The 27,544-nt window shown below is 48.7% G+C and overlaps 1 protein-coding gene across 1 annotated transcript; it reads left to right on the forward strand.

Moving 5' to 3' along the window:
• Window positions 1-1,421: 1,421 nt before the first annotated feature.
• GPX1 (glutathione peroxidase 1) lies at window positions 1,422-10,295 on the forward strand. The gene is made up of 3 exons (XM_074959624.1): window positions 1,422-1,431; window positions 5,449-5,912; window positions 9,701-10,295. Exons 1-3 carry the CDS (start codon window positions 1,422-1,424, stop codon window positions 10,049-10,051), a joined length of 825 nt encoding a protein of 274 aa, XP_074815725.1. The 3' UTR covers window positions 10,052-10,295.
• Window positions 10,296-27,544: the final 17,249 nt, after the last annotated feature.

Genomic DNA, 27,544 nt, shown 5'->3' on the forward strand with positions numbered 1-27,544 from the left:
ACCCTGATACACACAGTGACACAACAATCCACCATTTATTCTAGTTCAGCTCAGCAAGTGACCCTTCTCCCCAACAGCAGAGAAACACAAATAAAAAGTAATGACCACTGAAAGGAATCGTTTGAACTACTCATACACAGCACTGGGTTCTAGACTAATTGCAACCATGCAGGGCAGAGGCCTGGTGTCATTGTGATGACACAAAGAAAAGCGCTGCTCAATGTGCAGTGGTGGTCGGCAAAGGAAACAAAATGTATAAGGAATGAGATGGAAAATAATAGGCAGCTATTCTCATGACACTGTGCAAATCAAGGGTACATTCTCCCCTGACCGCTACCTGCGGTTCTGGCCAACCAAGAGGCATAGCACAAGGAGTGGGGTCAGAGATGGGCAACAAGCCTGACTCGTGTTGGTGAGGAAACACTTCCACACGGAGCTAGCAATGGCGGTCTGGTGGGGCTGAGAGCAGAAGGGAATCCAAGGGGGCAGGCCAGGACCATATGGAATAAGGAGCGGGGCTGAGAGAGGTGCTCCAGGGAGCTGAAACCAGCCCCGCCCCTTGCTGGTTGGCAGGACGCACCGGTGCTGCCCCCCAGCCCCAGCCAGGTTAAACCCCAGGCAGGGATTTCCCTACACCCCCCCACAGGGGGAGTGCACACTCCCCTGAATTTTCTCAACACCCCCTCCCCGCCCAGTGTTACACAGACAAAACTACACAGGATTGTTTCAGGGGACAAGAGAAGATGTCACGTTTATTATAATAACACAATTTGATTTAAGACCAATAACTGATATCTAATACCTATGTAAACACACACACACATACACACATCAAATGTTCTGCAGCTGCTACATAGTTACCAGTCCTGAATGTAGCTTGAGTTCATGGCTTGGGTTCGTAGCTTGTGGCAGCTAACTGGCCAGGAAAGCCAGGCACAAGGAAGAACTGGGTCTCTGTTGGGCATGCACCAATGCCCTTCCATGTTGGCAGCAGAATGTTACCCTCCAAAGTCTTCCATCTCACCCATCGTTTTTGTAGGCTTTAGTCTGAATCCAGAGCCTACAGGTCTTGCTGTGTCACACTGCCTCCGGGTTCGGTGTGATTGATCACCTGTCAATTGCAAACATGACTTTCAGCCTAGGACCTGGCTTTGATGTTTCTTCAGTTGTACTTTTGTTCTTTTCTTTTTAGGATGGACTCTTCTTGCTTTGTCAGGGCTGTTGTCTGCATCTTCAGCCGTTGGTGTTTACACTTTATTTCATCAGGACAGGCTGGGGCTGGAGGTTGATTCCATCATCCATGCATACCTCATTCACACATCTAAACTAAACTAATAAGATTACAGCAGGGTTTTGCAAAAATGAAGTGAGCATTTTAAAATGGAGTTTGGGAGAAGTTAAAATGGAGTTTGGGTTACAACATGGACGAGCGTAAGGAATGACAAACAGTGAGAAGAAGTTACAAGCAGTGCAGGCAGTGCAAGTTTCAGTGATTTAAGCAGCAATTGGACGGAAAGTGAAACTCAATTAACCAGTTATTGGGGTACCTGGCTTTATGAATGAATGTAGTTTCATTCATAAAACTTTACTTATGAAGTTATATTAATAAAGTGAACAATTAAAAACAATTTCATTGATCAGTTCTACACCAGTGGTCAACTAGTTACATGCAGTGTTGCCAATTTAGTCATTGGTTGGAAATTTGGATTGAAATTGAAACATTAATACACACTTTAAAGGCATATACAGTATATGATAAAATATTTGTACCTGGAAAAGTATAATAGGTTTGAAAAGTATGAACAAAGACTAGTGTCTTCACACAGCTGTTGTTTTTTCTGACAATGTTGGCAGATTCGTTTCGGCCATGTTGGCCAACCTTATAATTTCAAATTATGATTTGTAAGCAAGGTCTGCATGAGGCTCTCTCCTGACAGCTAGTGATGAGCCAGGGAGGGTGAAGGTTTCAGGACCAGACTGTATGTACATGAACTCACCTACTGCACCTAGGTATCCAGCAGACAGAGCTGTGTTGCCCAAGTGATCGGTTTTGGCTGCTGTTGGGTTACAAATCACATTAGTATTGAATGTGGGGGTCATGGAATGTTGTTACCCTTATTGTATGAGTAAAGGGCAGCAGAACTATACTTAGCCTGTCCTAATTGAGTGGGTCACCCTCAGTGCTTAATTTTTGCCAGGGCTGAGCACCAGCACCCCTAGGCTTGGCAGTTCATAGCCCCGGGACCCCTGGGCTTGCCATATCAGTTATGAAAGTAAAAAACTTTCTTGAGCCCTGGCACTTCTTTCATTACAAATTAAGCACTGGTCACCCTCAACTGAACTGCACTCACTAAGCAAGGGGTTTGGATGACAGATCCTGGGGGGGGGGGGAGCAGGGGTTTTGCTTGGTGGTGTGGGCTGTGCCTAAGAGTCACAGGCACTATTTGACTTGCCCGCTCCCCTATTTAAAGATAGAGCTTATTAGGCCCCATAGAGAGTCTTTTGTTTTGTTAAGTGACTACTAGAACTGAAATCACTAATAATCACGTCTAAGTGCTTAGACCTGCTGCAGGACAGCACTTCTGTGGAAGAGACAGCCCAGTCTGCACTCACTGTGAGGTTCCCCCACTGAGAGCTGAAATCATTGAGAGCTGGGTGTAACCTCAAGAGACTGACTCGCAGAGGTCACAATGGCAGGTGGCAGCAGAAGGTTACAGCACAGGGCCATCGGCAATGGAGTGATGGAGTGAATGGTGGCACAACAAACAGCAGCCAGAGTGAGCGGCCAGAGAAAGTGGCGAGCAGCTGGAGGAATGACCAAGGTGCCTTCACCTCTGTGCCCCCCGAGGGTGGGAGGTAAACTCATGTGAAAGCAGCTCTGAACTCTAGGTCTTCATCTTTAGGCCAAGATTTTTAAAATACATTATATGCCAAGGTCATTATCTCACATTGTTGCTATCTCAAGAGGTCATTATCTTGAGGAGTTTCTGGACTAAACATTTTTATTACATTATAATCAATTTTTACATCAGAACAGAAGAATGGCTATATTGGGTCAGACCAATGGTCCATCTAGCCCAGTACACTGTCTTCCGATAGTGGCCAATGCCAGGTGCTTCAAAGGTAATTAACAGAACAGGGCAATTATCGAGTGATCCATCCCGTAGTCCACTCACAGCTTCTGGCAAGCAGAGGCTCTTAGAGCATGGTGTTGCATCCCTGCCCATCCTGGCTAATAGCCATTGATGGACCTATCCTCCATGAACTTATCTAGTTCTTTTTTGAACCCTGTTATAGTTTTGGCTTTCACAATATCCCCTGGCAAAAAATTCCACTCGTTGACTGTGTGTTGTGTGAAGAAGTACATCCTTTTCACATAGTTTGTCAGCATTGGCTTTGCTGATTGGTCCGGCAAACCAAGCTCCTCCACTTTTACTATATAAATCCATGGTATCATTATACTCACCTATTGAAGACTGCTGTGACGAACTGGGGTTTTATTCATCTTGTTATGTTGCATGTGAGTCTTACTGTCCTATACTAATACTGTGTGTACCTCCGTTTCCCTGTGTACAGCACCAATATTACAGTGGTGGGAATTGGGTGTGTGATTTTTGCTGAGGCCCTCGGGGCAGGTGAGGCTGCCCAGTGGTCTGCATGTAACCTGAGACCCAGGAGGGGTGTGTGACCAGGTCACTGCATATGTTTTTTTGATGTCAGTGGTAGGCCAGTAGATTAATTTCTAGATGTTCAGGTTATAGAAGACACATTGGCCGCATCTCTGACAACCCACATCTTAGAAGAGTTAAATCCTTGTAAATTGAACCCCAAAGAGATGGCTGCTTGTGCATTTAATAGAGCTGCAAACTTCTCTGGAAAACTTCTCTGCAAACTTCTCTGGAGTACAAGCTTTGCTCAGTGTAACTCTAAACTCTCTTATACACACTGCAGAGGCCATCTACTCCAACTAGCACTAGTATGAGCTGCAGAATCTTCAAAAGGCATTTAAAAAGCTATAAATTTTATGTCTTCATTTTACTCTTTTTTCAGCAAGAATCCAAAAGGACTGAACATTTCAAAATATAGAATATACACTGGGAATGAAGTTCAAATTAGTTCAACCTGGGAAAACCCGCTGGCTTTCTCATGAGCGATCCTTGATTGTTGTCTTAAATTTACTGCAACCATTATTATTGGCTTTGGAAAGTATCAACCAAGATGGGACAGATCTAAGTAGTGAGGCTGGTAGATTACTTTTGCTACTAAGTTTAGAGAAGACAATCACCATTCTCTCTTGTAAGTCTACTGTTGAAACCATATGGGTCATTAAACAATGCCATCTAGGCATCTGTTACAACAGTAGTAGATCTCTGTCCAGCAATGGAAGCTACCCTTGGATCAATCAGAAAGATATCCATGGAAAATGTACTGGAAGAAGCAAAGACTTCAGTTCAGAAGTTGACTAATTAGGGCATTTATATTGACTCCTTAAATGAAGAGGACAAGAAGTGTTTGTTAAGCCATCTGAAAAAGTAAAGTACACAGACTTGATTCTTACATCTCTACAACAGCAACTTCTGGATTCTATCAGCCTCTACGTAGTTTTTACAGATGCCTGTCTTATAAAACACCGACAGTTGAGTAGAGTGAGGCACTACCTGCAATGGGGCTGCCATGTGCTCAGGACAGAATAGAGAATTTGAACACAGAGTGGAATATCATATGATGAATGAATGAAGATTTGACTTCAACTTCTTCTTTATCATCACTAGTGGTTCAACCCAATTTTTGTGCTATGTTTCCTGGGATGAAAGAAGTAGAAATTCATCTCTTGCTACTCCCAGTCACAACAGCTACAGTTGAGCATTCTTTTTCCTCATTGTGTAGAATTTTATGTTCTGAAAGAAGTCGCTTTCTGCATGATCATGAGCATATCATGAAGGACTGGAGGTACCGGACACATGAGATGCCACCAAAAATGAATGTACTGCATTTGAGAAATTCATTAACAGAACTGTGCAAAATTACAACAGGAAACCAAGAAGGATGTAGATATAGTATGATGTAGATATAGGAGTTGATGGGTAGGGATAGCAATAGTTCAGTGGTTTGAGCATTGGTCTGTTAAACCCAGGATTGTGAGTTCAATCCTTGAGGGGGCCATTTAGGGATCTGGGGTAAAAATTGGGGATTGGTCCTGCTTTGAACAGGGGGTTGGACTAGATGACCTCCTGAGGTCCCTTCCAACCCTGATATTCTTTCATAGTAGGCTTGTGTAGTCAACTTTACTTTGTGTGGTGATTTAAAAACATGAGTGTAAGCTAATAAAACGGTAATGAAATTTTTTTCAGTTTTTACTATGGCGCCATACAGCCCACCTTTGCTCTCACGGTCTCACTCCTTCCCTCCCCCGAATTTCACTGCCTGGGGAAAATACTGGGACCCCAGGGCACAGCAAGGCCAGCCGCGATCCGGCTGTAGCTCCACCCTCCGGGGAACGGAGACGCCTGACCGGCCGGGCCCCTGCTGCCGGGGCTGAGCCGCGGGCGGGCCCTGCTGGGCCCCCACCCCGGAACTCTCGCACCCGGGCGCTGTGCGTGCCCCTCTCGGGGGCCGGACCTGGCCAGGCCCCGTCGCGGGGCGGGGCGGCCCAGCGGCTCCTTCCCGGGCGCGGCTCCCCACCCACACCTAGGGCGACCTCATGGCGGCTGGCGGGGTTGCAGGCGCGGCCGCTGGGCGCAGCGGAACCGCTGGCGCTGGGCTCGCTCCTGGGCCGCGTACTGCTGGTGAGCAACGTGGCGTCGCTCTGAGGCACCACGGCCCGGGACTTCGCCCAGCTCAGCGAGCTGCAGAGGCGCTACGGGCCCGGGCTGGCCGTGCTGGCCTTCCCCTGTAACCAGTTCGGCCACCAGGTACTGGCGCGGGCGGGCGGGAACAGGCCGGGCCGCTCTCTGCGCGGGGGCGGGAGGCGGCTGCTTGTAGAGCCCAACTCGGGAGGCCCTGCACCTGCACCTGCTTCCTGTGCCACAGGGCTCCCGGCCGGCTGCTGCTGCCGCTTCGGCCTCCGAGCCCGGGCCCGGCTACAGCCACTGACCGCTGCACAGAGGTCGTGGGGTAGCTGTGCAGCTAGCATAGGGCGTGAGCTCTAGGGCGGTTTCAGGAGAAGGGGGTTAAATGCCTGAGCCGTCCCTCCACTGGCCCTGCTGCCTCCCCACGCCGGCGCAGTGCCCCGCAGGGCAGGTGCCCCCCAAAGGGATAAATCCCCATAACTCTTCAGAGCTGGTTCCTACATCTCAGCCTCCAGCACGTCTTCCTCCTGTCCGTTGGCCAGACTACATCCTAGCTGGCCTAGTGACTGCGATGCCGCGCAGTGTCAGTGGTGTAGAGCTCCAGACCTGCCACGGCTGTGCCTACCTAGGCAGTATGATTGGAGCAGGCGTAAGCATGCCCGTGCTCGCCTTAGTCTAGCTAACCGGTAACAATAGTAGTGTAAACGTCGTGATGGGGCTAGCAACAAGCCTGCTGGGGATCCTGTTCTCTCTATGTGTCTTGCTGCTAGTGTTTCCTGTGCTTGCCCTGCATTCCCCTGTTCATGCACTATCACAGCAAGCCGTGGCTGAAGCTAAGTGGATTGGCTGGGGTGCTAGCTGGCATGGCGTTATCGCAGAATGTTCTTGCTTCCCGGCAATGCTGGTATCTGAGTAAAACAGCCTGGGGCTGGGGGCGGGGTAATAAAGGGTCTAAAGGGGAAGTGTTTTGACAAAGCAAACAGACCTGCAGTCTTTCTTTGTTCAGTGTTACTACTTCTTTTGGTAACACTTGCAAGTGTAACTAAGGTTCAGGGCCACAGCAGACTCTCCCTAATTGGCACTAGTTACCAGGCACTGTTGCAAAATAAACAACATTGTGAATTAGCAAATAAGATATCAAGGGCGATTTAAGTGTAAGAGAAATAAAAATTATGAAATGGGAGGTGAGTGTGAAAGAGACAGAGACTGTGTGTGTGTGTGTGTGCGTGCGCCCGCATGCTGGGGAAATTTCAGAAACAGTACACTGTCTCTTTAACCAAGGCACTCAAACATTCACCATTCAGACCCCTCTGCCCTGCTCTGTGGAGATGGGGTACAGAGGTGGGGGAAGGGGGACACCCTGACATCAGCACCCTCCTCCCATCCCATCCCACCTCACTCTGCACAGTCAGCAGGGTCCTGGGAGCAGCTGCAGAATGGAGCAACATGGGGCTGTGTGAGCTCTGCTATCAGCTAGGCAGCACTTAAATTTCTTCTGCAAGGTTGCCCAAGTATAGGAACACAGGTGCTAGGAACTGAAGGCTTGTGTGGCTTTCAAATGTTCTTGCTCCAGCTCCTGCTGTTGGGTCTATGATGAAAAGTGGGTTGATCCCACTGAATTGCAGATCAGCAGTGTAAACTCTTCTTCAGTTGTATTTCCAGGGTTACTCTCTGGACTACCTCCTTCTTACTCCCTTCTCCCCAGCCCCAAAGAAATCTTCAAGCTGGAGACCCAAAGGTAACTTCCTCTGTCATTGTGCTGCAAATGGGGAACAGACTGACAGTGTCATGTCAGAGCAAGGCAGGGGTCGGCAACCTATGGCACATGTGTCGATTTTCAATGGCACGCTGCTGCCTGCCGAGTCCCAGCTGCTGGACCCGCTCAGCCCGCTGCCAAACCCAGGCTGGGACCCCAGCAGGCAGCAGTGTGCCATTAAAAATCCTGCCTGCGCCGGCCTGCTCTTCTCCGCCCCTCCTCCCCCCTCTGGGGCAGGATGAAGAAGCTTGGTCCTGCCGGCTGCTGCTGTAGAGCAGGCAAGCTCCCCCGTTCCCCGCCTCTTCCCTCAGCGTGCTGTGTTCCTGCCCCTCCTCCTCTTCCTCCCTGCTGCCGACCAGCTGATGGCCCTTGCGAGGGAGGGGGAGAAGCAGAGCCGCACGCTCGCTGCTCCGGGGAGGAGGCGGAGAAGAGGTGGGGACGGGGCCTTGGGGAAGGCGGGCGGAATCAGGGCATATCCCCTCCAGCCCCCTGCCATGAGCCTCTCTGGATAGGGGGCTGGGAGCACCCCCATGACCCCGCCGCACACCCCCAGCCCTCTGCCCTGACCCCTGAACCCCCCCAACACACTCAAGCATCCTTCCCTGACCCCTGCACCCCTCCATGACCCCAGCCCTGACTCTTGCACCCCCCACACATACTCAGCCCCCCCATGCCCTGACTCCTGCACCCCCGACATTCCCACCCCCACCCCAAGCACCAAACGGGAGCTCCTGCACCCCCCCACATTCCCACCTGCACCCCTTGCACCAAATGGGAGCTGCCCAGGTAAGCACTCCACACCCAAGCCCCTCCCTCATTCTAGCTCCTGGCCAGACCCTACACCCCAACCCCCAGCTGGCTCCTTCATCCCCAGCCCTGTGCTCAGTGCACTCCCACCCTCAGCTCAGTGCAGAGAGAGAGGAAGAGAATGGACTAGAACAAGGGAGAAGGTAGGTACCCACTCTGTGTGAGCAGGGCCGGGATCCCAGACCGGCAGCGGGCTGAGCGGGGCCGGCAGCCGGAACCCTGGCTGGCAGGAGCCGGCGGACTGAACCCGATACCGGCAGCGGGCTGAGCCCCTCAGCCCACTGCCAGTCTGGGGTCCTCCGCCGGCCCTGCTCAGCCCGCTGCCGGTCTGGGGTTCTGGCTGCCAGCCCCTTGCCAGCCGGGGTCCCGGCCACAGGCCCTGCTCAGCCTGCTGCCAGGCTAGGTGAATGAAACCGCAGGCTGGCAGCGGGCTGAGGGGGCTGGTGGCGTAAGATCAGCATTTTAATTTAATTTTAAATGAAGTTTCTTAAACATTTTGAAAACCTTGTTTACTTTACACACGACAATAGTTTAGGTATATAATATATAGACTTATAGAGAGAGACCTTCTGAAAAACGTTAAAATGTATTACTGGCACGCAAAACCTTAAATTAAAGTGAATAAATGAAGACTCGGCATACCACTTCTGAAAGGTTGCTGACCCCTGGAGTAAGGTTTTCTTTTTGCTGGTGTACCTGATTCATGAACATGGTTTCATGTACTGTGCTGCAGTGTGGCAGACCCAGGCCTTGCTGATATTAGCACCACAGGAAGTCATGTTAACTAAAAGCATCCTGGCCTGACTGCCCATCTTTAGATAAGACGTGTTGCCTTTTAACTTGATGATTAGTTAGAACAGGTTTCAGAGTAGCAGCCGTGTTAGTCTGTATAAGCAAAAAGAAAAGGAGTACTTGTGGCACCTTAGAGACTAACCAATTTATTTGAGCATAAGCTTTCGTGAGCTACAGCTCTCTTCATCGGATGTTAGAACAGGACTCCTGCAAAATGGCTGCCTAGTTCTAGAAGATGGCATTCACATGAGAGACTAGTATGAGGATCAGTTTCTGACAACAGGGCAAATCTTGACTAACTCTCCATTGCCAGAAGCCCCCCTGAAAGCTCGTGCCCTGTGCAGCTGGCCTCCTTGCTGTTGGCTCCTAATACAGCTGTTGGGAGGAGAACTGACAGTTTGAAGGTGGGCAGAGTGGGAAGCTAGGGGCTCCCGTGTTCTGTGCCAGAGGCATGCTTGTTTGATTCCCGTAATGGAGATGGAAGTTCTGTCTGAATACATTCCAATTGTTGATGTTTATCCTTGCACTAGATCACACTTCCTTTCTCGCCTAATAGGAGAACGCTACCAATGAGGAGATTCTACTTTCGTTAAAGCATGTCCGCCCTGGCAATGGTTATGAGCCCAACTTCACCATGTTTGAGAAGTGTGATGTGAACGGGGCAAATGCTCACCCACTCTTCACTTTCCTGAAAGAGGCACTGCCTTTCCCACATGATGATCCAATGTCGCTGATGACCAACCCGCAGTACATCATCTGGTCTCCAGTGTGCAGGAATGACATCTCCTGGAACTTCGAGAAATTCCTCATTGGGCGTGATGGCGTGCCTTTCAAGCGCTACAGCAGGCACTTCGAAACGATCAAGATCCAAGATGATATTGAAAAGCTCCTTCAGCATGTCCAGTAGAATGCTCTCAACCAAGCCAAAGTCCTGCTGAAACTTTTCTCTCTCTTCAGCTCTGCAAGTAAAATGCTATTATCCATGGAAGTTTTACTCATGAAGGTGCTTCTTCCAAATTCTTCAGGAGGAGCACTTGATGTATTCTGTAAAAATTGCATGTGAATTTTTAGCAAACTATCGCAGGGGAAGCAGCCCTGAATCTGGGTAGCTTATTGTGAGCCTTTGTGTTACCAATAAAATTCCTTAAGACCAGATGTCTGTCTTTTTCTGTGTAAGGTTACTGCCTGGTTAGCCATGGGGAGTTTGGTATTTGTGTCTTATGGCTTCTTTAGTTTTGAAGGGCCATGCAGAATGGGCTGCTATATTGCACTGTCATTATTTTAAAGATTTTAATGGTCCCTTCTGGCCTTTGATCACCTTGTCTGACCTGCTTTATATTACTGGCCATTATATTCCACCCAGTTACCCCTGTACAGAGCCCAATAACGTGGGTTAGACTAAAGCATTTCAGTCCCCAGAAAACTAAACTGTTGTGTGCCACAGACAGAGAACAGGTGAGGCTGAGGTGCCACCAATGACTAAGGGCCCTGCAATGGCAGAGAAATAATATAGGGAGACATGCCCAGCCTAGCAATACACACCCCATGCATCAGAGGAAGGCAGCCACTCCTCCACCCCTCCAAGTCTCAGCCAATTGGACGTGGTAGAAAATTCCTTCTTGACCCCAATCAGATGATCAGTTTAACCTTGAGCTTGTGAGCATCCTTTGTAAAGTGATCTGCTAGCTCACTGGTGTACTGGACCCTGATTCAGAAGCTCTGCAAACACAGTGCCTGATATCAGGTTGTTTGTGCTACAGTTCAGGGCAACTGCACCTGTATTTCCCTCTGTGGCCCAGCAAGGGCACCCGCTCCAGGCTCCTCAGGAAGGTTCCTCCTTGGGAAGAGACATCTCTCTCTGCCTCCTGACCCGGGTGTTTCCAGCCTGCACAGCTCCCTGCCTGGACTGACCTCCCCAGCAACACCTGGCTGCCTAAATGAGCCTGCTGTACTTTTCTCCTCAGAGACAGTAACCACTCTAAGTACCACAGTTAGACTACCCCACGGCTCTTTCTATGCAAGGACATTTATTTCTAAGGCAGAGGTGGGCCTTAGAACTATGGCCTGCGGGCCACATCCAGCCCGTGGGACCATCCTGCCCGGACCTTGAGCTCCCAGCTGGGTAGGCTAGCCTCTGGTCACTCCTCCGCAGCCTCAGCTCGCCCTGCCACCAGCACTCTGGGTGGCAGGGCTGTGAGGTCCTGCCGGGCTGCGCGGCTGCGAGAGCTACTGGGTGTAGTGTAAAAAGAAAAAAGAAAAGGAGTACTTGTGGCACCTTAGAGACTAACCAGTTTATTTGAGCATGAGCTTTCGGGAAAAAAGAAAAGGAGTACTTGTGGCACCTTAGAGACTAACCAGTTTATTTGAGCATGAGCTTTCGTGAGCTACAGCTCACGAAAGCTCATGCTCAAATAAACTGGTTAGTCTCTAAGGTGCCACAAGTACTCCTTTTCTTTTTTCTTTTTACGAATACAGACTAACACGGCTGTTACTCTAAAACCTGGGTGTAGTGTATTAAATTGCTCCCTGTAGGAATGTGCTACTGAGGGAGCACCAGGACTGGCAGCAGTAAGTAATACACCATAAGTAGCACATTCCTATGGGGAGCAATTTAATACACTACACATGGGTAAGGAAGGCTGTGCCTCCCCAAACAACCTGGCCCTTGCCCCAATCTGCTTCCCGCTCCCTGACTGCCCCCCCCTCAGAATCGCCCAGCCATCCAATCCCCTCCTGTTCCTTGTCTCCTGACTGCCCCTGCCTGGGACCCCCTGCCCCAACTGCCCCCTGGGACCCAACTCCCCTGTCCCCTGACTGCCCCAACCCCTATCCACACCCCCCACCCCCGACAGGCCCCCCGGGACTCCCACGCCTATCCAACTGCTCCCTGTCCCCTGACCACCACCCCACAGAACCTCTGCTTCATCCAACTGTCCCCTGACCCCCCCCACCTCAGAATCTCTGCCCCATCCAACTGCACCCTGTTCCCTGTCTGCCCCTGGGACCCTCTGCCCCTTATCCAACCTCCCCGCCCCCTTACCATGCCACTCAGAGCACCAGGACTGGCAGCTGTAAGTAGCACCCCGTAAATAGCACGTTCCTACGGGGAGCAATTTAATACATTATACCGGCCCGCCATACGGTTTTGGAACCCCAATGTGGCCCTCAGGCCAAAAAGTTTGCCCACCCCTGTCTGAAGGTAACAGCATTACAGAGAAAACATACTATTAAAAAAAAAAAAAAACCTAAATGCCTACTAATCAGTGAACAGTCCTTCAAACCCCACCTAGAAATTCTCCTGTGGTTCCTCGTGCTCGGTACAAGAACCCTTATGAGTAAGTCAGTTACTCCTTTATACAGCCGGTGTCTGAACTGTTCTCCTGTAACAGGCGAGCAACAGACAAGAGGTCCCGTACCACCCTAAGGACGAAGCTTCAAAGGCTGAGCCCTTCATGGGAGTTTGCAGTCTGCCTCAGGATTCCACTTCACGTGTATTGTCACCAAAGATCAGTTGTCTGCTGTGTTGTTCAGCATCGGCTTCCGAAGCTCACAGTACTTTCCAGGGATAGCATTAATTCTGTTTTCCTCCCAGAGAATTTCCAGTTAATCCCACAATAACACAAACACTTTCATTTTTAATACAATGAACTCCTAAAATACTGAAAATTTTAATTCAATATGGTTTGAGGAGGATGTGCAAGAAATTGTAACATCCTGCCTCCTGTCTATGCCCTAGACAGGAGGCAGAGAACAATAAACAAAATTGAATGGGGGGCACTCTGCGTCTTAAACTGGAGATCAGGGTCATATACAGCATCAAGTAGATCAACATTGTTATGTTTTGTACACAAGGGACTTGTTAGACCACAACTTGTGGGAGAAATGGCATGGAGGAAATAACAGATAAGTACCATATCTGGTCTCTCCGACTTGGGGCTTGTGCACATGGGAAAGTTTTACTAGTAAAAGATAAGGTGTGAATTTAAACTGATATAGTTATATGGGAGTAACTCCAGTGTGGGCACTCATGCTGGTATAAGAATGGCTTTTTTCATGTTAGTGTATGTCACTTGGGAAGGGTTTTACTCTCTCATACCAGAGTAAGTGTCTGTGGAGGGTATGTGAGAGTTAATCTGTTTAACTCTATTGGTAAAATTTTGGTGGGTAGACAAGTAGCTGAGTTATGTTCATGGCTTTTTGGGGGGTTGGCTGTCAAAAGATTTTTCTCTAAGGAAACAAACTAATGCAGGATTGGGTAATTAAGGCACAACTGACTAAGCCCATTTTTCGTGGGGAATAGCATCCTGTTCCCTCTGAAGAGGGACACCATTCTTAGTCACAGTACTTTACTATTATTCCTAATCCTTGCACAAAGCTGCCCACAATGAGCTTGTTGCAAAGCCCTTGGGGGTGGGGAGGGAAGTATCCTCTCTATTGCATGCTAGCTGAGGTGTGCCAAACACAAACCAGTACCTGTTGGCTTGGGGAAGGGAGGAGGTGGTGTACTTAAAAAATAACACTAATTCAATTGCTACATTTCTAAATGGTTCTGCTTTCTTCAGGGAGCTTCTCTGTACTAATAAAAACTGGTTCCTTCCTCCTGCATGTGGCCCAACTCTTCTATGGCACTGTGTAATAAGGTGGCGGCAGATGTGAGCGCCAATGTTCCGCTTGCATGTAGGTCTGAGTAACGGTACTTGGAGCTGAGGGTTGCAGAGCATTTACCACACTATTACTCAAGCTTCACTCCACCGGAGGGAAAAACAGGATGTCTGTTTCACTTCTGTATGTGTAAGGGTTTCAGAGCTAGTGTATGGTTAAAAAGTTGCCTAATTTTGGTAGCGTCTTCCTCTTTCACTTAAGTCTGTCTCTTACTATAACTGATAGGAGCTGTTGGAAAGAGACATTAACTGTATTTTTGGGCTATAGGCAGCAGGCAGCATAGAACATTTTCAAGTATAGCTTGAATAATGTGCGGGGGGAGTGTGTGTGTAAAACAATCATGTCCTGGCTTCTGCCGAATTCAGCAGCAAGAAGCGGCCGTAGTTTAGTGATAATAACAATGAAGCTGAAGGCAACATAACAAGGATGTCAGTACAGATTTCCTGGCCTATTTTAAAGCCTTTCAATCAAGGGCATTTTTAAAGAGCAGGATGGTGGGAATCTGGACTGCCTGATACTAAACTCTGGGTCAAGAAATACCAACTACCAGCACTTGGGGTGCTGTACAAGTTTCAATTGTGCTCTTTTAGGAACATAATTGCTACAGTGGATCAGACCAGCGTCCATCTACTGCAGGATCCTCTTACATCAGCCAGATACTTCAGAGAAAAATCCAAAAATCCCTGTAGTGAATGTTTATGGAATAACAGGTTCATAAGGGAAATGTCTGAAACTTAAGCTATCATCAACTTCACAGGAAAAAGCATTTTCATTTGCAAAATTAAACTGGTAGTGATGGCACAAACCTGTCTCCAGACAGATGTCTGGTGCCAATAGCTTTCTGTAATTGGCAAAATAGATGAGCAAAATCTTGCTAACTTTCACAGCTGCCAAAAAAGGTTATTGTGTTAAATATTGGGGAGCCCACTGTGATTAATATGGCTTCTGGATCTGTGACTTTTCTGTGCCATCTAATGGAAGAGAAATTTTACTGCAGGGGTCTGTCTTGGTAGCAGAGCTGAGGGCAAGAGCCAGGAGGCCTTTTCTAACAGTTGCTCAAGTGTCGCCCTTAACTCCAGTCCTGTCCTTACAAAATTCCTTAACTCAAGTGTGTTGGTGCTTTTACCTCAAGAGCCCGGCCTGTCAGGGGGGATAGGCCAAAGCTTGAATCAGCACAGGTCATCAGCTGCTAACACAACCTGTAGTGTGGATGCAGGCTAGCCCCACTCAAGTCCCTTTAACCCTCCAGTGCATTCCCACAATTCCCCCGTGTGCCCAGAGAGGGCAGGCACATTCTCCTACCATTCACTGGGAAATAATTCATTCACTGGGAAAGAATTATGGGATGAATGGCGTCTGGCTAGAGACGACTATGTAGGCGCCAAAGCAGTTCAGGTATTAGGTCTCGTGCTAGAGCTAATCCCTAGAAGCCTTAGTACGTGTGGGTGCAGACCCAGTGTGGGCACCGGAGTTCAAGTGTTATCTCACAGCATGGCCATGCTAATTGAGCTCAGCCTATTCAAGAGGAGGAATGTGTGTAGATAACTGGGTTAACGTCTTGCAGCCAGACCCTGAGAGTCACACTTAGAAAACAGGAACCTCTGAGCTGGTTAGGAGAGCAAAAGTTGGTTCAGTTCTATTCCTGCAATGTAAGAGGAAACCCTAAGTTAGATTATAGGGATGCATACAATTAGATAAGACTAGGGGGAGCCTACTGTCTTGCGTTTCATAGCACACTCCAGGGGCTTCTTGCACCCTTCCACAGGCCCCCCCCTCCCAAGCTCCCTGTGGGCCACCGTCCCATCCCCCTCTGGTGCAGGGTCTCTGTGCAACTCCCAGTCCTCCTTCACGACAGGGTTGCTGTGTGTTCTCCATTCCCTACATTTCCCCCCCATTCTAGGGGCTCTGTGTCCCTCTCATCCCCCTTCCTGATACCATTATCCCCCTGCTCAGGGCTAGCTCTGCATGCCCTAGTCCTGGGTCTCCTGTTCTCCCACCCACCAGGGTCTTTTGTGCCCCCTATTCCACCTTCCCCCATACCAGGGATCCCCATTCTCCCTTCCACTACTTGGCAGGGACTCCGCTCTCTTCTCCAATTACCATTCTTATTTATTCTCTCACCTTTGTCATCCTCTGGTCCAGGGGTAGCAATTCTGATAGATGGGGTACACCTGTGTCCACCCCACACAGCACTGGAAGGGGTTAAGATGGCCAGGTGGGTCAAATAACTCCACAGGCTGCACCTGGAAAAGGAAAGCCAGGGAGCACTAATGCCTAATTGGCTGATGAAGCCCAGCTGGGGGAGGAGCTGGGCCAGCTTTATAAAGCCAGGAAGCTGGTAACAGAAGCAGCCGGGCCCTCGAGGACCATCGGGCCCGAGGTGCCTTTGTTCGATCCCGCATCCGCCTCCTTCGGGAGATGGATCGCGGCTCCCGTTTCTTCTACGCCCTGGAGAAAACGAGGGGTGCCAAGAAACACGTCACCTGCCTTCTAGCAGAAGACGGCGCCCCCTTCACGGATCCGGTGGAGATGTGTGGGAGGGCCCGTGACTTCTACACAAGCCTTTTCTCCCCAGATCTGACCGATCCTGGCGCTTGCAGGGTGCTCTGGGAGGAACTCCCCACGGTCAGCGTGGGCGACCGAGACCGACTAGAGCTGCCTCTCACCCTGGCCGAGTTCTCGGAAGCCCTCCGTCGCATGCCCACCAATAAATCTCCGGGCATGGACGGGCTGACCGTGGAGTTCTACTGCACGTTCTGGGACATTCTTGACCCAGATCTAGCCACTGTCTGGGCCGAGTCTTTGCAGGGCGGGGTCCTCCCTCTTTCGTGCAGGCGAGCAGTGCTCGCCTTGTTGCCGAAGAAGGGGGACCTCCGCAATTTACGAAATTGGCGTCCCGTCTCGCTCCTTAGCACGGATTACAAAATCCTAGCGAAAGCAAACTCGCTGTGGCTAGGGTCCGTGATGGCGGACGTGATCCATCCAGACCAGACCTATACTGTCCCAGGTTGCAGCATTTTTGACAACCTATTTCTAGTCCGAGATCTTTTGGAACTCAGGCGTAGAGACGGTCTGTCATTCGCCCTCCTGTCTCTTGATCAGGAGAAGGCGTTCGATAGAGTGGACCATGGGTACCTCCTGGGCACTCTGCAGGCGTTTGGATTCGGATCTCAGTTTGTGAGTTTTTTCTAGGTGCTGTACGCTTCCGCGGAGTGTCTGGTCAGGCTCAACTGGACCCTGACTGAACCGGTCAGCTTCGGGCGAGGAGTACGGCAGGGGTGCCCCCTCTCAGGCCAGCTGTACGCTCTGGCGATCGAGCCCTTCCTCTGTCTCCTCCGCAGGAGGTTGACGGGGTTGGTGCTGCGGGAGCCGGAGCTGCGGCTGGTCCTGTTGGCGTACGCCGATGACGTGCTCCTTGTGGTCCAGGACTCGGGGGACTTGGCGTGGGTGGAGGCTTGCCAAGCCATCTATTCGGCAGCCTCCTCCGCCTGAGTCAACTGGGTCAAGAGCTCTGGCTTGGCGGTGGGGGACTGGCGGCAGGTGAGCTCCCTCCCACCCGCGCTTCAGACCATCCGGTGGAGCGCGGGCCCACTGCTCTACCTAGGCGTTTACCTTTCTGCCACGCACCCTTCTCCGCCGGAGAACTGGCAAGGTTTAGAGGGCAGGGTGACAGAGCGGCTCCGGAGATGGACGGGACTGCTCCGGTGTCTGTCCTTTCGAGGGCGGGCACTGGTGCTCAATCAGCTAGTCCTGTCCATGCTCTGGTACCGGCTCAACACCCTGGTCCTGGCCCCGGGTTTCCTGACTGACCTCCGGACATCGATTCTCGAGTTCTTTTGGTCAGGAATGCACTGGGCCCCTGTTGGGGTTCTTCATCTACCCCTGAAGGAAGGAGGGCAGGGCCTGAAGTGTCTGCACACTCAGGTCCATGTCTTCGGCCTCCAGGCCCTGCAGAGGCTCCTTTATAGTGCAGGTAGTTCGACGTGGAGCATATTGGCGCACGCCTTCCTGCGCCGTTTCCAAGGGCTCCGATACGACTGGCAGCTCTTTTATTTTTGTCCGAGAGGTTTTCCACGAGACCTCTCCGGGCTGCCGGTCTTCTACCAGGAGCTCCTCCGGACCTGGAAACTGTTTTCAGCGGCCAGGTCTGTGGTGGCCACCGTGGGAGCAGATCTCCTCACGGAGCCCCTGCTACACAACCCCCAGCTCCGTGTGCAGGTGGCGGAGTCCCGCTCGGTGTGCCAGAGTTTGGTCCTGGCGGAAGTCACGAGAGTCGGAGACCTCCTGGACTACGATCGGGGAGACTGGCTGGATCCCGTGACGCTTGCTCGGCGCTTGGGGCTCTCCAGACCTCGTACCCCCCGGCACGTACTTCAGGAGGTGAAGGCCGCCTTGACGCCCGCTGCTCGGGCTTATCTCAACCGAGCCCTGCCCGACGGCGCACCCCGCCCACCCTCTAAAAACCCAGGCCCGCCGGACCTTTCAATTGGGCCCCTACCCCGCAGATCCCAACAAACCCCTCACCCTTTCACTGCGAGCCGGCTGCATGAACTGCAGCCGGTCAGCTTCCAAATCACGCCACGGAAATATCTATACACACTCACGCTTCACACCCTTCACGCCCACACCCTGGTGTCCCGCCCTGATACAAAGTGGCGGGACCTCCTGCCACCTTTAGAGGGTGAGCAACCCCGGTGGGCCAGCCTGTATTCCACCTTGGTCCCGAGGCCCGTCGGGGACATTAGTTGGCGGCTCCTTCATGGAGCTGTGAGCACGGGCGTGTTCTTGAAACGGTTCACCCCCCCATCCCGGATACTTGCCCTTTTTGCAATGTGAGGGAAACCCTGGCACACGAATATTTGGAGTGTGCCAGGCTGCAGCCCCTTTTCTGGCTCCTTACAAATATTTTATTATGCTTTTGGCTACACTTTTCCCCTCACCTTTTTATCTACACACTCCCCATCCGTGGCCCCACAAAATCGCGAGATCTCCTGGTTAACCTCCTCCTAGCTAAAACAGCCATTTATAAAACCAGAGAGAGGAGGTTGGCTAATGAAGCGTCCTGCGATTGTAGGGCCGTTTTCCGATCCTTAGTACATTCACGTATCCGGGCGGAGTTCCTCTGGGCGGTGTCCACCGACTCCCTTGACACCTTCGAGGAGCGGTGGGCGCTGTCCGAGGTTCTCTGCTCGGTGACCCCGTCCGGTTCCCTCCATCTGACCCTTTGATTCAGGGGAAGAGCGAGAGACCCCAGCCCCAGCCGTTGCCGCTGTGGATACCATCATTACTGTCACCTAGGAGGGGTCCTATCACACGTGGTGTACATCCCCCCTCATCCCCAAACCGCCCACCCCGCAGCCGTGCCCATCTTGTCGGGCACTCTCAGGAGAGGAATAATCGGTGACACTGGGCGTGGCACTAGGTAACTTGAGGGGGTGGAAGACCATGAGTGTCGAGGAAGCCCCCCTGCTCTGGGACCAGGCTAGCCTGAACACTTCTCCCTCCTGAAGGCTGCTGTGTTATACCTTGTGTTTGCTTTTGTTGCATAGTTTTGCTTTATCCTTTTTGGTGATTCCTTGTAAGTGTTACACAATTAAAATTCTTTTCTGCTTCAAAAAAAAAAAAACAGAAGCAGCCACAGGGAACTAGGTTGTAGTCTCTCCCTAAGTGTGGGTGGGTAGGACAGTGCAGGCCTTGGCTGCTGGCCAGAAGATCCCTGAGCTGGCACCTGGAGTAGAGGGCAGGCCTGGGTGAAAAGGTTAAAAAGACAGAGAAGTTTTAACTAATGTGCAGATTGGGGCACTAGAGTGCTGGACAGATGGAGGAACAAGAGGGAAAAAACTGATGGGGGTATAAAAAGCTTATGGCATGGTACATTCTCTTTGCCTTTACTAGTAGAATATTTCATCACCTTTTGATGGATTTGTTGGTGTTTTCATCCAACCCATTGATTTGTGGGTGGTATGGGCTGGTGATACTATGTTTTATTCCAATTTTTTTTTTTTTTTTTACAAAGGATCAGGTTAAACTGAAAGAAAAAATTATGCCATAAACTTTCCTTTGGAAAAGTCTACATGTCTATTGTTTTCCCTCTTTTGTGTGCAAATACTGTGGTTTACTATCCCACCTTTTTAGTATTACTATATGGAAAAAATATATATGGGGGGAGGGGTGTTAGTGGGTAAGGAGACAGAATTTTTTTTTTTATTGCAATCCCTCATGGGATGAGCCACCTCCAGTGTTTGCAAAAATAGGGTGGGTGGGCTGAAAAACTTGTCAGCAACAATTCACATTAAAGAAACTCATGAGGATAATGAAGCCCGTATTCACCATCAGCTATCTAGGACCTGATAATGTGACTGTTTTTTACTATTTCTTCAATCTCAAAAATAAGTCTTTTTACCTCATTACTGAATTCAGAACCATGATATGCTAACTGTGGTGGCTCTATGTTGATGTAATTTGAGTCGACATAAGTTTGTAGTGGCCTTAAGTATATGAATTGTTTGTGAGAGGTAACAACAACAGTATGAGGTTAGGCCAAGATTCACTAAGGTGTTTAGGCTTTGTGGATCTGGGCCTACTGCACACTAAAGGCTCAGGACCAAAAAGGCACATAAATATTGGGTTTTTTGTTGTTGTTTTTATGCATCATGACTTGTGGGTGAGTAACTCAGGATTTTTCAGTTATGGTGGTTAAGTAATCTTGGGATTCTAGATGGGTTCAATAAAAATCACATTAGATATTTGCCTTTCAAGAGGATTTAATATGACCTATTATACTGCCCTTAGTTAATATTTGGAAACCAAGTTCTCCACAGCAGCAGTGACATGCAAAAAAGCGCCAAGGGCTGGATTGAGAAGCGTAACATCAGGCAATCCCCATTGGTGGGTCAAATGAAAATGAAGTTTTGACACCAGACCAGGAAATCTGTCAAAATGGAAGTCACATGATCCATCAGAATAAACTTGTATTATAAAAATAAGAAAAATTTAAAATGAAAAATTCCAAATTAAAAACCACAGTAAAAATATAGGTTTCAGAGTAACAGCGGTGTTAGTCTGTATTCGCAAAAAGAAAAGGAGGACTTGTGGCACCTTAGAGACTAACCAATTTATTTGAGCATAAGCTTTCGTGAAGTGAGCTGTAGCTCACGAAAGCTTATGCTCAAATAAATTGGTTAGTCTCTAAGGTGCCACAAGTCCTCCTTTTCTTTTTTAGTAAAAACATAGGAAGTAAAAAGAAAAGGAGTATTTGTGGCACCTTAGAGACTAACAAATTTATTTGAGCATAAGCTTCCGTGAGCTACAGCTCAATCCGATGAAGTGAGCTGTAGCTCATGAAAGCTTATGCTCAAATAAATTTGTTAGTCTTTAAGGTGCCACAAGTACTCCTTTTCTTTTTGCGAATACAGACTAACACGGCTGCTACTCTGAAACATAGGAAGTGTTACACTAGAAACACAGCTGTCATTGCTAAAACTACTAGCAATCTAAGGTGACCGTATTTTGTAAATCAAATGTGGGGACACATGGGATGAAAGCACAGCAAAGTAGCCAAGACTGAAAATGTAAGTTGCGGAGCATAGCAAAGCAAAATATTTTTAGCAGTTATATATGTAACTCTTAAAATATACACTATAAATATGCATATAATCACAGCGGAGCTGACACCACGCTAAAGAAGTGCATTCAGAAACCAGTTACAAACAATACAAAAACATTGTTCAAGAACATCAGTTTTCTGTACCCGTTGTCCATAGTATGGCCTATTTAAAGAATCTTTTTCTTCACATCACTGCCAACACCATTTATTTTTCACAGATTTATCAATGAGTGCTGTGTTATCTCCACATTTCAAGAAAACCGGCATGACTACTTTGTTGCTTCTGCTAGTGGAATCTGCCTGGAGCTAAACCTCTACCATACAACCATGCAGTCAACTATAATGTGGATATAAAGAATGTAACAATTTTAAATGAGAATGAACAGAAGTGACTTCTCACCATGTAGTGGAGCATTATAAAACTACAAACAAAATGGTTTTATAGAGTTTATATGTATAATAATACAAAAAGCTCCCTCAATTTTTCACAGTTCCCCCAAAATGTCTAGGACAGTGACTCTCAATCTTTCCAGACTACTGTACCCTTTTCAGGAGTCTGATTTGTCTTGCGTACCTCCATGTTTCACCTCACTTAAAAATTACTTGCTTACAAAATCAGACATAAAAAGCCAAAAGTGTCACAGCACACTATTACTGAATAATTGCTTACTTTCTCCTTTTTACCATATAATTATAAAATAATTCAATTGGAATATAAATATTATACTTACATTTCAGTGTATAGTATATAGAGCAGTATAAACACGTCATTCTATGAAGTTTTAGTTTGTACTGACTTTGCTCGTGATTTTTATGCAGCCTGTTGTAAAACCAGGCAAATATCTAGATGAACTGACATACTCCCTGGAAGACCACTGCATACCCCTCCAATGGTCTAAGAGACGGAAATCGTCTGTAGATGGACAACTCCCACCCCTGGATGCATATAAGGAATTGTGCTGCCAGCATCAGCAATACTGGTGGGTATTAGAGAAGCTTGCTGGATTAATAGCTGTATTTCTGATGAATTGAGTATATCTGTCTTAGAATTGTAATGTTCTTGCTCAGTTTGCTGAACTCAAGACAAGGCAAAGTGAAGTTTGTTTTGACAATCACAGAATCATAGAAGATTAGGGTTAGAAGAGACCTCAGGAGGTCATCTAGTCCAACCCCCTGCTCAAAGCAGGACCAACACCAACTAAATCATCCCAGCCAGGGCTTTGTCAAACCGTGCCTTAAAAACCTCTAAGGAGGGAGATTCCACCACCTCTCAAGGTAACCCACTCCAGTGCTTCACCACCCTCCTAGTGAAATAGTGTTTCCTAATATCCAACCTAGACCTCCCCCACTGCAACTTGAGACTATTGCTCCTTGTTCTGTCATCTGCCACCACTGAGAACAGCCAAGCTCCATCCTCTTTGGAAGCCCCCTTCAGGCTGCTATCAAATCCCCCCTCACTCTTCTGCAGACTAAACAATCCCAGTTCCCTCAGCCTCTCCTCATAAGTCATGTGTCACAGCCCCCTAATCATTTTCATTGCCCTCTGCTGGACTCTCTCCAGTTTGTCCACATCCCTTCTGTAGTGGGGGGATCAAAACCGGACATAATAATCGCTTCCCTCAATCTGCTGGCAATGCTCCTACTAATGCAGCCCAATATGGCGTTAGCCTTCCTGGCAACAAGGGCACACTTTTGACTCATATCCAGCTTCTCATCCACTGTAATCCCCAGGTCCTTTTCTGCAGAACTGCTGCTTAGCCAATGAGAATGGCTTTCACAGTTTCAGCCTTGTATCTGGATTTTTCTGCTGTGCACAGGTCATTTATGACAGAAAACGTTCTTGAGTGAAGCATCAGTTCTGCCATTTTTTTAAATATTTGCATATCGTACTGAGGGTTCTCTAAAATGCTTGATTACTTCATCCCATCTGCCACATACTGTGAAAACTGTAGTTGTCATTCCATTCTCACAGTTTTCCTGTCATAAATTTATTGAACAGAGTTACTTCATCAAACAGTACATCCTTGTTATTGTCACGTTCGGGCATTTCTTCTGCAGTAACTTGACTACTGTTTCAATCTTGGATCTTAAAGAAACTTTATTTAAAAGCAGAAACTTCAAATCTCTCAAGTCATCTGTATGCTTTCCCCAGGCATATATTTATTTTATGGCTGTATCAAAGAAAGATCTCGACGCATTAAGATAGCACTGATGTGCCACAACCCCCACTTCTTCTAGGTCTCTAAGTAGTTTTCTCAGTAAAACAGGCACAAAGTCTTCTTCATACCTTGTAACCAGCTTCTTTTCGAGATTGTTTAAGATATCCTCCCACTTTACTGCATAGTGATCATCTCCCTCAAGCATTTGGATTGTCAGGAAAAGTGTCATTTTTGCATAGTGTGACAGGGTCTACAGTGTGATGGCTACAGGAGAGTGGTTTTGTTTTGTTTTTTCAAAATCTGAGGTCTTTTTTATTAACACAGATACATTTACTTGTCTTCTGGTTTGTTGAAGCAGTATGTCAAGCAGCACTTGCCACAGTAATGTCTGTCAAAGTGACTGGCCATGAAGACTCCAGCCCCGCATTCCTCAGAGGGGCACTCTCGGCGCAGGCGACTGATTTAGAAGGCAGATATATTAGTCCCAGATTAAAAGCAGATCCATTTTTCCTGGGTAAGGGAACAGGGGCAGTTCCAGAACAAGAAGGAACTTGCTGGAGCAAATTCAGGCAGGCAGGCTAATTAGGACACCTGAAGCCAATTAAGAAGTTGCTAGAATCAATTAGGACAGGCTGGCTAATCAGGGCACCTGAGTTTAAAAAGGACCTCCCTTCAGTTTGTGGTGTGTGTGCATAAGGAGCTGGGAGTGAGAGGATGTGCTGCTGGAGGACTGAGGAGTTACAAGGATTATCAGACACCAGGAGGAAAATCCTGTGGAGAGGATAAAGAAGGTGTTGGGAGGAGGCCATGGGGAAGTAGCTCAGGGAGTTGTAGCTGTTGTGCAGCTGTTCCAGGAGGCACTCTAGACAGCTGCAGTCCACAGGGCCCTGGGCTGGAACCTGGAGTACAGGGCAGGCCTGGGTTCCCCCCAAACCTCCCAACTTCTGATCAGACACAGGAGGAGTTGACCTGCACTGTGGGTTCCACCAGAGGGGAAGGTCTTTGGGCTGTTCCCCAACTCACATGGTGGATCAGCAGAGACTGCGGGGATTGTTCTTCCTTTTTCCCATGCTGGCCAGTGATGAGGTTAGCTGAGTGAACGGTAGGTTTGAGCCACTAGCAAAAGTGGCCAAACTGAGGGCTGCCGTGAATCTCTGAGGCAAGCGAATCCGCCAATAAGCGCAGGACCCACCAAGGCAGAGGAGGAACTTTGTCACAACAGATAAAAGCAAGCCAGAGTTTGGTACATGGGTGTTCAAATATTTTGTGAGGAACTACTGGGCACTTTTTAATGACTCAAAGTTGAAGGATCCTCTCTAAAGCAGGGCTTTAGTATCAAGCAGAGTGCCCCAGGGGTCAGTCCTGGGGCTGGTTTTGTTCAACATCTTTATTAATGATCTGGATGATGGGATGGATTGCACCCTCAGCAAGTTTGCAGATGACACTAAGGGTATGTCTACACTATGAAATTAGGTCGAATTTATAGAAGTCATTTTTTTAGAAATCGTTTTTATATAGTCGCTTGTGTGTGTCCCCACACAAAATGCTCTAAGTGCATTAACTCGGTGGAGTGTTTCCACAGTACCGAGGCTAGCATTGACTTCTGGAGCATTGCACTGTGGGTAGCTATCCTACAGTTTCCGCAGTCTCCGCTGCCCACTGGAATTCTGGGTTGAATTCTGGGTTCAGGCACAGTTGTGCATGACATGAGCAGGGCATCCAAGGCCTCATCTTACTTTGGCATGAAAATGTTCTCTTCCATGTCTGTAGAGGCTGCTGAAGTTCGTGTTTGTATTATCTACTGAGAATGGCACAACCTTATTATTTCAGCTGCAATGAGTTCTGAGGTCTCGCCTTTTAAGTTTGACAAAATCCACAAATTTAGTGTGCCCACGCACACTGCCTTCATAAGCCTTGAAATAGCAAACCAAGCCAGGAACCAATTTCACAGGTCTGTGATTTGATGCATCAACACACAGTGACAAATATTCAACATCTTTCAGATAGTTAATTAATTAATCATTTGCCCATGGAGCAAAAACATTTGCAGCTATCACTTCACGCTGTGTCTATGCACATGAGAACTTTGGTTTGCTGATTTTTTTTTATTTCAATTGGAAGTCCAGGCCATTGACAGGAAACTGTGATGATGTCTAATGGTGGGATATGCAGATAGTTTTTTGGGGGTGTGTGTAAAATGTTTCACTGACTCAAGGCTCCTTTAGCAGCTCCATACATCACACCAGCTAGGGTAGACTGCCTTGTGTAGGCACTGGGTTGCACAAACTCCAGCCCTGGGAGAAAGATGCTGAGCGGGACAGCCCTGTGACAGGGGTTACAACCCGCCTGTTTTGCAAACACTGCAGGTGGCTCGCTGCCTGGGGGAAACTGTTACCCCCTCTGCCCCTCCCCATGCGGGGTTTCCCCTCTGCCCCCTCAGACAGTGCCTCAAACCTGGCTCCTACCCCCTCCCTGATTTTACCCCTCAGTCCCTCTCCTGCCCCTGCCTACATCTGTCTGTCATTTCCCCCTGCACAGACTGTGCCCATCCCCCCTGCTTGCCCCTTTAGCCCCTGGCACCAGAGGGAGCTTATTGTGGATGCCTATGAGCCAAGATAGCAGGACCCGTGATACCTTCACAAGCAGGCCAGTGTGCCATACCATATTGTACGCCGCTGTTAGATTGATGAAAACAGTGCCTGTTTTCAAGTTTATCTGGAAGCCATTTTCAACAAATGTGGTCAGCACAAGTACTTGTTCGCATGTGCTATGGCCTTAGCGAAAACCGGCTTGGTCAGGGCTCAAAATTCTCTCCACATCGGGTAATATGCGCTGTAGGACCAAGTGCTCCAGTGTCTTGAAGCACATTGACAATAATGATATGGGACGATAGCTTGATGCTTGACTTGGGTTCTTTCCAGGCTTTAGGAGGCCAATGACTTTTGCAGTGCACCATATCTTCGGTAGTCTATCTTCACTGATGACCCTGGTGAAGAATTTCACAAGCCAAAGCCAAGCATGGGGGCCAAGGTTTTTCTGGAATTCTGGAGATATGTTGTCATAGCCCGTAGCTGTTCCACACTTGATGCTACCCAGTGTCTGTTCCAGCTCCGTTACAGTGAATGGTTCTGGGCAGCTTCTGATCTGGTGTAGACGTTTAAACACATGCCATTCGTTCCTCATTTGTCTTCGCACCTGTTTCTCCAAAGGTGCTCTGGCCACTTTAAGTAGGTGTCCAGCTACTTGGTTGGGTGTCACTGAGGGTTGGCAGACTGCAGGTGACTGCTGCGCTGCTCCAAGGCGTCAGAGCAGACTCCAACACTTGTGGCTGGAGCGGGTAAAGCCCATCCTCTTGGTTGTCTCCTCCCATCCATATGTGAGAGAAGATGCATGCTTGGAGAAGGCAGAGCAATGGGTTACGCCAGGGCTCTGTGCTTTCTCCAGCCTTTACATCAGTGACCTGCCAACAACAGAATCACGCAAGTTCATTTAGGCAGACGACATATGTTGTGGTACCCAGGCCCAGACGTTTCACGAGCTTGATGCCACCTTGAACCGGGACATGATAAAGTTAGCTGACTACTGTAAGACTTGGCCTCCAGCCAAGTGTTATAAAAACAGTCTCCAGTTTGTTCCATCTTCATCACGCCAGCGCAACCCAAGAATTGAATGTTTATCTGAATGGTCAGAAGGTGAAGCATGAAGTAGAATTGGTCTATCTAGGTGTGACCTTAGACCGCACACTGAGTTATCATACCCACCTGAAGAAGACAGCAGCTAAAATTAAGACGCGCAACAATCTTCTTACCAAAGTGGCAGGTTCGTCATGGAGCGCTCGTGCTCCAATTTTGCGGACATCAGCTCTGGCCACCTCGTATTCAGCGGCGGAGTACTGGAATTGATCGTCACACACCAAACTGGTGGATACGCAGTTACATGCCATCATGCGTACCACCTCTGGCACCCTGCGTCT

The sequence above is a fragment of the Natator depressus genome, chromosome 7 (genome assembly GCF_965152275.1).
Source record: "Natator depressus isolate rNatDep1 chromosome 7, rNatDep2.hap1, whole genome shotgun sequence".
NCBI classification, from domain to species: domain Eukaryota; kingdom Metazoa; phylum Chordata; order Testudines; family Cheloniidae; genus Natator; species Natator depressus.